Source organism: Zingiber officinale, chromosome 6B (assembly GCF_018446385.1).
Source record: "Zingiber officinale cultivar Zhangliang chromosome 6B, Zo_v1.1, whole genome shotgun sequence".
Classification (NCBI taxonomy): Eukaryota; Viridiplantae; Streptophyta; class Magnoliopsida; order Zingiberales; family Zingiberaceae; genus Zingiber; species Zingiber officinale.
In genome coordinates, this window is record NC_055996.1 from 85,693,495 (window position 1) to 85,706,050 (window position 12,556).

Sequence of the window (12,556 nt, forward strand, 5' to 3'; positions counted from 1 at the left end):
TTTAAAAACTCTTGGAATAAATTATTCAATTAATTCGATGATCGATCAATAATTTTTTTCGTTAGATACGTTTATTGCACACTTCATGACTCAATACATCACATAAACACAAAAAAAAGATTGATTTGTTTAATCATTAATGCAAATTAATACAAGAAAGAATAAAACATATTTTAATCAAAATTCAAAACCAAAGTCTTGAAACGTTAGACGGGTAGCTCCACTTCAGCTCTAGCATCCTTTTTCGATGTGGACTTGAAATAACAAGCATAGAGAACTAGTTGGGCAAGGCCAAAGAGAGTCCCCAAACCATTTGGAACCTAATGAAAGAAAGTGATAGAAAAATATATATTAATTGATTTATCAACATTATATATATAGACTTAAACATACAAATACTTACGAGGAGATTGATGTCGAAGGGGAGGAAACCATAGCTAGTCCAACAAACTCCATTGAGGAAGCTAGCAAGAGAAAGTGTGAAAGGCATAAACTCCACGCTCTTTGTTTGAATCACAAGTTTCTACAAAAGTATAATAATAAATTTATGGGACTCTCTCTTTCTATATATATATATATACAATATAATTGATAGTTAAATTAGGCATTGGATAGAATGCTCTTACCATCACCACAAGAGGGGAGGCATACATGCAAGTTCCGAAGATGATACAGAGGATACCCACAACTAATGATCTCTTAGTGGTTGTGTGGATCAACAAGAGCACTGAAGTTACTACAACTATCATGAAAACCGTCTCAAGTGCTAATAGTTTCATGACCTTCAACTAAATTATATTTGCATATGTTGATTGGTTAGGCAGAAGTTTTAGATGGTACAAATATGATAGAGGAAAAAATAATGGACACGTTATACTTACACGGCCTTGGCGAGCAGCATAGATTAAGAAAACAGTAAGGTAGAATACTTCAAAGGCTATACCAATACCATTGATGGTGATCACGAGAAGGCTATTGGGATGAACAATGGGCAACCCATAGAAAAACCAAAGCAAGCAATTGAGTAATGTAGCGAGGTAAGGGATTGGCGAAAACTTCTTCACATCCTTGCTCTTGATGATTTGTATATACGTCGGCCTATAAATCATGGAAGAGTTACATTTAAATTAACATATATATATATAATCTTTCTAAGTAATTATCAATAGAAAAAAAAATCAAGAAGTTTAAAAACTTACATGGGAGACAAAAACAAACCACATGAGATTACATTCCCTGCAATGAAGATAAGTTTTTGTTATTATAGATTATGGAAGATGCATGAAATTATTATTTTTTTAAAGTATAATAAATGCATATACCTATTATTCCGATGATGTTGCGGATGATGATTTGGTTCATAATCATCTTTAATTTATTGTAATATTGTTAACTCAAATTCTGCTTTGTAAATCAATGAAAGTATAATCAAATCAAATACACCTTTCCATTTCATCCAAATGAATTAATTAAAAAAAAGAACATATTAAAAAACCAAACTAAATCAGATAATTTATACGTACCAAAAAGGAGGAGGATGAATTTGTAATATCCAACAGTGTTGCTAGCTCCTCTACTCTTCCACGGTGGAGCTGTCCCTCTTTCTCTAGATTTTATGATGGGCATGCAAAGGTTGCATTTTATAGCCTAATTATATGACTTAGTTTGTTATATTTTTCATAATATTTATGGATAATGTTATAGTCATTTGTTATTGTTGGACTTAGTGAATTTTGCTTTTTTTCTTTTATTAACATAGGATATTCCATTTTTAATATAAGAAGAAAAGTTCAAAATTATTTTAATTAATTAGCATAATAGATTAAAAAAACATGGTCTAATGAATGAATAAGTTTCAGTTAATCTATTGGATCAAGTGTTACTTAATAATTTGATAGATTCTTATTGAATTATTAATTTCAAATAATGCTTCCGTGTAATTTAAGCGAATCATTTGGAAATAAGAGAATTTTTAAAGGTTTAAATTATTTAGATATTTAGTGAAAAAAAAAGTTTCATTAAATAAAAAATGGTTTAAATAATATGGATAATTATATTAAATGAGTTAACTGTCTTGAGAATAATAACGTTTTTATTATTTATATTAATTATCGATTAAGTCTATTATTAATGATAACAAATTCATGAGACAAAAATAAATATATCTTAATTTTCTTAATAATAATAATGTTTTTATTATTTGTTGTTAATTATTTATTAATTCAAGTAATGTAGTAAGTTTATAAGATAAATATCTCTATTTTTTATAATTAATAATAATATTTTTATTATTTACTATTGATTAAGTCAACGTAACTAATGATAACAAATTTGTAAGATAAAAATAAATATCTTAATTTTCTTGATAATAATAATATTTTTATTATTAATTATTGATTAAGTCGAGTAATTAATGATAGGGAGGGTAAGATAAAAAATAATTTCACATATGTTCATAATAGTATAATATTACATCTAAGTTCTTATGAATTTATTTTTGTTCTTTACTTGACATCTAATTTTGACCATGACTTTAAAACCATTTATTAAGACCAAAATAATTCATATATTTCTATAATAGTACAATATTATCTATTTTAAACTAAGCTCCCATAAATTTATTTTCAAACTCTACCTTAAAAAAAAAACTTCATTTTTCATTATTTGAATGTTTATTTTTTCCATCTATTTTTAATCGTGGAGATATTCCCAACCAATTTTTTCATTTACAATATTTAAAGGTAAATATAAACAAATATTAATATAAGTAATCAAATATATAACTAATAAAAAAATAAAAAGCCGCTTACTAGCGTAGTTCCTTATACCATTATTCGGAATGAGACCAGAGATATTATATCTCCTACTATATATTTTATACATAATTTTGATATAATGGATCCGTGGCGCAATGGTAGCGCGTCTGACTCCAGATCAGAAGGTTGCGTGTTCGATTCACGTCGGGTTCAATTGTCAAAAGTTAATTTTAAAATTGGGTTCAATCATCAAAAGTTAATTTTAGCCGCAAGATACATATAGGTATTGAATATCTATGAAGACTACTCTAATTTGTTATATGAAAATCTCTTTCAAATTTAATAATTTTTTAAAGTTGATCTTTAATTATTTCTTTTTTTTACTTTGGAAAAAAGTTTGAAATTAAGTAGAATTAAAATTTTATGATATTTAAAATATGAATATTACATTCAAAATAAGTTTAAATATTTTCGAAGTTCAAATAAAAATTCTTCTAATTTTAAAAGAGAAAGAGTCTGAAAATAAACCTAAAATTATATATTTATACTTAGTTTTTAAATTTAAAAGTAATATATCCTTGTCCAATATTATGTTATTTTTAAAAATATATAATATTTTGGTAAAATAATAGATTTAGTTAAATATATAATATTATCCTTTATAATAACTTTTTCTCTATTTAATTAGAATATCTTTTAAAAAAAATTAAAGTAATATGTCGAGAAATATATATCTGTCCAGTTGATATAGATAGATAACGATACCCATGATGCAAACTATTATAACTATGGAAAACACATTATTGAGACCGAGGTTTTAATTTGTGTTTAGAGTAAGGTCGCAACCAAGGATAACATGAGCAACTAAAGATACGGAAGAAAGAATAATCCAGAGAGCGATTATAAAGTCTTTCCAAGGGGTTTTTGTTTTTAAGTATTAGAATGGGCAAACGATTGATATGGTATACTAAGGTTTGGATAGCGTCATTCCAAAATTTAAGGGGAATTGAGCCCTGATTAAGAAGTGCTAAGGCAATTTCAATTATATGATGATGTTTCCTTTTAGCGGATCCATTTTGTTCAGGAGTAGGGGACAAGAGACTCGATGAAGGATGTCTGAGGAGGTAAGATGATGATGAAGGGCTTGATACTCTCCTCCCCCAATCAGAATGAAGAGAGAGTACTTTACGATAAAAAAAAATGCTCAACATGCTTTTGAAAATGACAAAAAATATCGAAGAGATCAGACTTTTATTCATAGGAAAAATCTAAGTAAACTTGCTAAAAGTATCAATAAAAATAACATAATAAAGAAAATCATGATTATATAGAATAGGAGCAGGACTCCACGCATCAGAGTGAATAATTTCTAAAGGAAAACTAGAGGTGCGATAAAAGACACAAAAGGTAATTTATGAGATTTTGTTTTCGTGTAAACTTCACATAAATGAGATAAGGATGCTAAAGAAATTGGTAACCATATTGATTAAAGATATTTTGAACAAGACGTAGAGATAGATGACCAAGACGTGCATGACAAGAGAATTTATCGGTGTGTTCTCCAACAAAAGCATTAGTATAAGTGGGTTGAAGACGATAGAAGTCGTCTTTAATGTTTCCTCAGAGTAGAATAGTTCCTGTTGTGGGATCTTTCACAAGACAATGATGAGGATGAAATTCAAAGAACACATTATTATCAAGAGCAAATTGATGCATAGAAAGTAAATTTTTGGTGATAGAAGGAACATGAAGAGTATTGCGCATACGAAAAGTTCGGACACATGAGTGAAAGGATGTGTTTCCAAGGTGAGTAATTTGCAAACCAGAGCCATTACCGATTTGTACCATGTCAGGTCCATGATAAGGTGAAGCTTCTGTGAGAATATCATACTCCAATGTAACATGATTGTTAGGGTTGATTGTAGCTAGGGGGTGAATAGCTCGTCGCGCTTCGTTTGCTTTCTTCGTGATAATGATATGTAGTAGAAAGAACTCAAATCAAGACTCACAACACTAACACGTATATTTACTTGATATCCACCTCAAAAAGAGGTGACTAATTTAAGGATCCACACACGACACACTCTCCACTAAGAAAAACACTCCTTCTCGGTAACTATCAAAGGCGGAGAAGTCTTGTACAATCTCTCAATACAACAAGAAGAAAAGAAGAAGCAAATACAAAGAAAATCTTACAAGATTTTACACAAATGAAACCCTAGCTAGCTTCTATTTCTTGTGTGAAACGCCTCTTGACCTTGGAAGTGCAGCAACACTTTGCTCCAAGAAGCTTCAAGAACTGGCATAAACCTGTGAGAAATAATTGCAAGGAGTGGAGAGTGAAGAATTGTAGAATCACTATGAGGAAGAAGGCTTGGGTACGCTTTCCTTCGCAACGGTCATATCCCAATCGATTGACGAATCGATTAGGGAAACTTGAATCGATCAGCTGATCGATTCAAAGCACCTCTGTGCTCTGTTAGAAACTATCTGAATCGATCAACCGATCGATTCAGGCTTTCTCGCAACCGCGCAAGAAAACCAACCCCCAATTGATAAGTGGATCAATTGGTGGTGCCCAATCGATCAGTGGATCGATTGGTGGTGCCCAATCGATCGACTGATTGATTGGGTAGCATTCTGTGCTCGCGATTTTGCTTCCCAATCGGTCGATCGATCGATTGGGTCAGCCTTCAATCGCAACCCACATTCAATCGATCGATTGAATAACAGTTCAATAGATCGGCTGATCGATTGACCTTCCTTTGACTTGCTTAACTCAAGTCCATGTTTCCCAAACCCAATATCCAGTCAACCATGACCTGTTGGGACTTCTTCATGCCTAGCATTCAGTTAACCTTGACCTGCTGGGACTTCTTTACCAAGTGTTTGGTCAACCCTTGGCCCAATTGGACTTACTGTCTCGTGCCAAGTGGTCGGTCCTCCATGACCCACTTAGACTTCCTTCCACCAGATGTCCAATCACCCTTGACCCATCTAGATTTCCTTGTGCCAAGTATCCGGTCACACCTTTGACCTACTTGGACTTCCCAACACCAGGTGTCTAGTCAACCTTGACCCACCTTGATTTCCACATGTCTAACTTCACTCACTAAGTCTTTGCATCTACCTAGTTTCACTCACTAAGACTTTCTCTCTGTCTGGCTTCACTCACCAGGACTTTCCATCTGCCTAGCTTCATTCACCAGGACTTTCCATCTGCCTGGCTTCACTCACCAGGACTTGCACCTAGCTTCACTCACTAGGATTTACACCTAGCTTCACTCATTAATATTTTTCCATTGTTCAGCTTCACTCACCGAGACTTTTACCTGCCTGGTCTTTCACCTGGCTTTACTCACCCTGATTTCCCAACTGCCTAGCTTCACTCACTAGGTCTTTCACCTGCCTAACCTCCAGTTAGGACTTTCCCAGTCAAGTATTCGGTCAAGTCTTTGACCTACTTGACTTTTCTTCACATCTAACTGATCAGTCCTAGACCAGAGGGGAATTGTATCAACAATCTCCTTAATCGGACGGTTGCTCCTGTAATCTTCATATATTGTCAAACATCGAAACTCAAATATCGAGACTCAAACTTGAGCCAACTCAAGCTTAGTCAACGTGGTCAACCTTGACCTAAGGGATATTGCACCAACAATCTCCCCCTTTTTGATGTTTGACAATGCCTTTAATTTAGGCTAATCCCATAGCATCAATTTCTTCTTCATGTCAAATCATGAATGAGAGTTTCCTTCATTCCCCCATTTGTTAGAGGGCAAACTCTCTCTTTAGGTAATAAAGGTCGAACTTAAACTCTACATTCTCCCCCTTTAGCACACATAAAAAACTCTCCCCCTGAAGAGTTACTCATACGTTGTTCACAACTTCACTCATTGTTTACAACACCACAATAAAGATCTCATACCCTTCATTGTGTCCAATGCTCAACCTTGAGAATGAACCACAATAAAGGTCTCAGACCCTTCATTGTTTACAACACCATAATAAAGGTCTCATACCCTTCATTATTTACAACACCACAATAAAGATCTCATACCCTTCATTATTTACAACACCACAATAAAGGTCTCATACCCTTCTTTGAATTTTTTCTTCGCTCCATTTGCTTTCCTTGAGAATTTTGCCTTTTGAATCTCTTGGAGCTTCAAAGCCTTCCATTAGAGCAAACCATTACTCTATCTCCATTATGAAGAAATTTTCATTTCTTGATTTCCAAGAATGGAAGATTGTCATTGATGTGAATGGTGGAGACATTCTTGTGTTGAATCTGAGTTCATCTCAGAATTCCATCTTGAAGTTGAGCCTTTGATGAAATCTTTGACTTGTTTAAATTTGCTTCAACTTCTTCTCCCTCTAGCTTGTTTCCCTTTCCGGCGATGATTTCAGTGAAGAGAGACCTCGCTCTGATATGACTTGTTAGGGTCGATTTGTAGCTAGAGGGAGGGGTGAATAGCTCGTCGCACTTCGTTTGCTTGCTTCGTGATGATGATATGCAGCGGTAAGAACTCGAAACGAGACTCACAATGCTAACATGTAGATTTACTTGGTATCCACCTCAAGAAGAGGTGACTAATACAAGGATCTACACATGACACACTCTCCACTAAGAAAAACACTCTTTCTCGGTAACTACCGAAGGCGGAGAAGCCTTGTACAATCTCTCAATACAACAAGAAGAAAAGAAGAAGCAAATACAAAGAAAATCTTACAAGATTTTACACAAATGAAATCCTAGCTAACTTCTTCTTCTTGTGTGAAATGCCTCATGACCTTGGCAATGCAACAACACTTTGCTTCAAGAAGCTTCAAGAACTGACATAACCTTTGAGAAATAACCCCAAGGAATGGAGAGTGAAGAATGACCATATCCCAATCGATTGACCAATCGATTGGGGATGCTTGAATCGATCGACTGATCGATTCAGAGCACCTCTGTGCTCTGCTAGAAACTGTCTGAATCAATCGACCGATTGATTAAGGCTTTCTCATGATCACGCGAGAAAACCAGCCCCTAATAGATTAGTGGATCGATTGGTGGTGCCTAATTGATCGGCTGATCGATTGAGTAGTGATCCGGTGGTAAGAACAGGGGACCCCGTTCGGTGAGGTCAACGCCACGTGGGAGTCAAAATGGAAGGATGCCCATCCGGAGATGGGAGGTCCGAACGGCTGACCGGCCGACCGGCCGTTCGGTGGAGTCAACGTCCGTAGAGGGCTGGGTCCGACCGGACGGCCGTCCGGCCGGTGTCGGGCTGATGGTTAAAGGCGCCCTGAAGGAAGTCAGGGTTCTGGCGCTCAGGGGGAAAGATCGCAGGGACGAGCGGACTGCACGCTCGGCCAAGGCCATAAGGTAACATACTGCTAATGGTCTCCATAAAGCACGTGATGGAGAATCTCCCCAAGTAAATCACCGCATACGTCCGGCCGGATGTTGAAGGAGCTGGCCGACCGGACGACAGATCTCGAGCAAAGGGGAAAAGGTCAAGGGACGTCTTTTTCTGACAGCAGGTATGTTTCACGCGCAAGCCATGCTCCAAATCTTATGACAGGAGATTTCGCTGTCCCATCGAGGACATGCTTGGACTGTAGCAGTATGGGTCAGGGAAGCTCACTGACAAGCCCTTACGGGGGTATAGGCCATGGACACGTATACACCTCGGTAGGTGTACACCCACTTCTTCGCTGCCCTATATAAAGGCCCTCTTACTTCGCCGGAGGTACGCATGCTACTAGTTTAGGAGCCCCTTTCTCTTTATTGAGCTTCGCCTGACTTGAGCGTCGGAGGGTCGCCGCCGGGAACCCCTTCCCGACCCGACTTCTGTGCAGGTTCGCTGGAGCTTTGGAGGCCTACGCCATCGACTAGGAGAGCGACACGTGCCCAGCGTCCTTTGGTTCGGCGATTCAGACAGGATCAATTTGGCGCCGTCTGTGGGAACGCTCCTGCATCCGATTGGAAATAATGGACGAGGCTGGACGACAACACACGGTGATGCTTTCGAACGAGGAACTCGACGCTCTGATCGAGATAAGGGCCGCCAAGCTCGTGGAGCAAAAACAGAAAGCTACAGCCGAGTGGCCAGAACAGCAAGCAACGTCGATGTCTGGTGGCCGAGCGGAAGCACCGCAGACCACCGTTGCATTTCATCGAGCCCTATTTCGCACCCCCGAAGCCACAGCAGCTCATAGAGATCGGGGATCCTCTTCGGATGAAATGCCCAGACGAGACGAGAGAAAAGGGAAAGCCCCCCGAGCGGACGCATCGCCCGAGCGGACGCATCGCCCGAGCGGATCAATCGCCAATTTTCAGAGGCTATTCTACGAGATCCTCTGCCCAAGCACTACGTACCCCCGGCGGTCGACGAGTACAATGGGACAACCGACCCGGATGATCATCTGGGTAAGTTTGACAACACAGCTACTCTCCATCAATACACAGATGGAGTAAAGTGCCGAGTTTTCCTCACCACTCTCTCCGGGTCGGCTCAACGGTGGTTTCGGAGATTGCCGGACGGATCCATCACAAACTTCAAAGATTTCCGAACGGCCTTCCTCCACCATTTTGCTAGCAGTCGACGCTACCAGAAAACGAGCGTGAGCCTATTCGCCATCAAACAAGAAGCCCGTGAATCGCTTCGAGCTTACATCCAGCGGTTCAACCAAGTGACGATGGACATTCCAACGGTCACCTCGGAGACCATTTTGAACGCCTTCACACAAGGCTTAGTGGATGGGGATTTCTTCCGAGCGCTCATCCGAAAGCCGCCCCGAGATTATGATCACATGCTACACCGGGCTAACGAATACATCAACGTGGAAGAAGCACAAGCGGCTAGGAAAAAAGAAGCTCCAACCGAGCGGCCTCCTCCGGCCGAGCGGAAACCACACGCCACTCATCATCCGCCCAGAGGACCAAGGGCTGAAGCAATTCGATCCCCCCATGCCAGATCCCACGTGTAAGAGGTATCCGCCGCTCGGCCCAAGCCAAAGAAGAAATGGACCCCGATGTTCTGCTCCTTCCACCGGACGGATACGCACAACACGAGGGATTGTCGAAGTCTTCCCTTTGTGGCTCATCCTGTGCCCCGGAATGCCGGACGACGGTCTCCCTCAGCCGGCAGGCGACAGAGGTCTAATGAAGTCGATCGGACGCGAGCTGACAGGCGACAGCAACAGACTCCCGATCGACACCGTTCCCCAAGGCAGGAGAATCGCCGAGCGTCCAGAGAACGGTCTCGACCGTCCGCTCGGGAAGAGGAAAATAAAAGCAATACCTCCCGAGGCGAACGTTATTCTTGGCGGGCCGACCGGAGGAGACTCTATGAGCAAGAAAGCGACGTCTGGCTCCAAATCCATGCCGTTGGTTGCGGCCAAGAGCAGGCGGCGGACGGAAATCGTTTGGGCGAGGGGACTTGGAAGGAGTTGAAGTACCCACGATGCTGCTCATCAAAGCGGTAATAGCCAATTACACAATTCACGCGTATTTGTTGACACAGGGAGCTCGATCAACATCTTATTCAAGAAGGCGTTCGATCAGCTGCAAATTGATCGATCCGAGCTGTTACCCATGACAACTCCGCTCTACGGGTTTACGAAGTTCAGCCGATCGGACAGATCCGGCTGGCTACCTCGATGGGAGAAGAGCCGCTCGGGAGGATAAGGACTACAAACTTTGTGGTGGTCGACTCTCCTCGTCCTAGCGTCATTCAGGACGACCGGCCCTCGGTGAATTCGGCGGTCGTCTCAACCTTCCATCGAAAGATCAAGTTCCCGTGGAGGACAAAGTGGGAGAAATGCGAGGAATCGGCTACTCGGCGATGCTACATCGAGATGGTCCGAGCAGAAACTCGGAAGGCGCCCCGGATCGAGGTAAACGCCATCACCGAAAAACCACCCTCTTTAATTTATGAAGAAAAAGAGGAAGTGCAGATTCACCCATCCCGATTGGAGGCCACAACCTTTATTGCGTCCGATCTGGAGGAGAAGCAGAAAGAAGAGCTGATCCAATGCCTCCGAAGAAATCATGATGTCTTCGCCTGGTCGACACATGAGCTGCCCGGAATTTCGCAGCACGAGTTACATGTCCGACCGGACGCTCGGCCGGTAAAGCAGAGAAAAAGATATTTCAGCGCCGAGCAGAACGTCATCATCCGGGCGGAGGTGGAGAAGCTTCTGGAAGCTGGCCATATTCGCGAGGTTCAGTTCCCGAGCTGGCTGGCGAACGTAGTATTAGTCTCCAAACCGGGCAACAAATGGAGAGTGTGCATAGATTTTCGGGATCTCAACAAAGCTTGCCCGAAAGATTTTTATCCTCTGCCCCGGATAGACCAGCTGGTGGACTCTACGGCCGGCTGCGAATTAATCTGTATGCTCGACGCCTTCCAGGGCTATCACCAAGTGCCGCTCGCCCGTGAAGATCAAGAAAAGGTCAGCTTCGTGACGGCCGACGGCACTTATTGCTATAATGTGATGCCGTTCGGATTGAAGAATGCAGGAGCCACATATCAGCGTTTAATGAATAAAGTGTTCAGAGAGCAGATCGGGCGGAACCTAGAAGTTTATGTGGACGACATTCTCATCAAATCAGTCCGAGCGGCAGATCTCTTCAAAGACATGGAGGAAACCTTCCGAACGCTGCGCAAATATGGAGTCAAGCAAAATCCCCAGAAATGCCTGTTCGGAGCAAAAGGGGGGCGTTTTCTGGGGTACATAGTGACCGAGCGGGGAATCGAAGCAAATCCCAGCAAGGTGAAAGCCCTACAAGACATGCCGCCCCCAAGAAATACAAGGGAAGTGCAGCGTTTGACCGTTCGGATAATCGCTCTATCCAGATTCATCTCCAAAACCGCCAACCGGAGCCTTCCTTTTTTCAAGATCTTATGCAAAGCTACAAAATTTTACTGGGACAAAGAATGTGACCGGGCGTTCGAAGATTTGAAGGCATATCTGAATTTGCTCCCGGTATTAGCCAAGCCGACTATTGGTGAGCCACTTTGTATTTATCTATCCTCGACCGAGCACGCTGTAGGCTCAGCACTTGTGAGGTCGAGCGGCGAAGAGCAGCCGGTGTATTTCCTGAGCCACATTTTAAAAGATGCTGAATCCCGTTATACCGGGCTCGAGAAGTTGGCCTTTGCTCTGGTTCTAGCCGCTCGGCGCCTTCGCTCATACTTCCTGGCGCACACCATCATCGTCAAGACCAATAGTCCGTTCGGACGTGTGTTACTGAATCCAGAAGCATCCGAGCGGCTCATCAAATGGACGACGGAGTTGAGCGAATTCGATATTCAATACCAACCCCGCTCGGCAATCAAGGCACAATCCTTGGCAGATTTTATCACCGAAGTGCAAAGGCCAGAGCCGAAAGCTATGTGGAGAATATATGTGGATGGGTCGTCCACTCGGCTCGGAAGCGGGATTGGAATATTGCTGCTCTCCCCACAAGAAGAAAAGATGCACCTATCCGTCCGACTAGATTATAAAGCTACCAACAATGAGGCGGAGTATGAGGCCCTCATAGCTGGCTTGCAGGCTGCCCGGCATGTGGGAGCCGGTCGGGTAACACTCCACTCGGACTCGCAGTTGGCCGCTCAGCAGCTCTCTGGTACCTTCGAAATCAATAGCGCTCGGCTCAAGCTCTACGCTGAAGCCTTCGAGAAGCTCAAAGCTGATTTTCGAGAAGTTATTGTTCAGAAGATACCTAGAGCAGAAAATCAAGCGGCCGATGAGTTAGCCAAGCTCGCGAGCTCAATAACGCCGGTCGCCATTCAGCAACTGTT

The 12,556-nt window shown here is 41.4% G+C and overlaps 1 protein-coding gene and 1 non-coding gene across 2 annotated transcripts; one reads left to right on the forward strand and one right to left on the reverse strand.

Moving 5' to 3' along the window:
* Window positions 1-206: 206 nt before the first annotated feature.
* Window positions 207-1,368, reverse strand: LOC121991188 (bidirectional sugar transporter SWEET5-like). Its single transcript, XM_042545205.1, has 6 exons — window positions 1,323-1,368; window positions 1,200-1,236; window positions 882-1,098; window positions 627-788; window positions 404-523; window positions 207-320 (listed from the first exon to the last, which is right to left on the reverse strand). The coding sequence occupies exons 1-6, from the start codon at window positions 1,366-1,368 to the stop codon at window positions 207-209; spliced, it is 696 nt and encodes a 231-aa protein (XP_042401139.1).
* Window positions 1,369-2,897: 1,529 nt separating this feature from the next.
* On the forward strand, window positions 2,898-2,969 carry TRNAW-CCA. The gene has a single exon. It is a non-coding gene; the product is annotated as a tRNA-Trp (tRNA).
* The last annotated feature ends 9,587 nt before the right edge of the window (window positions 2,970-12,556 follow it).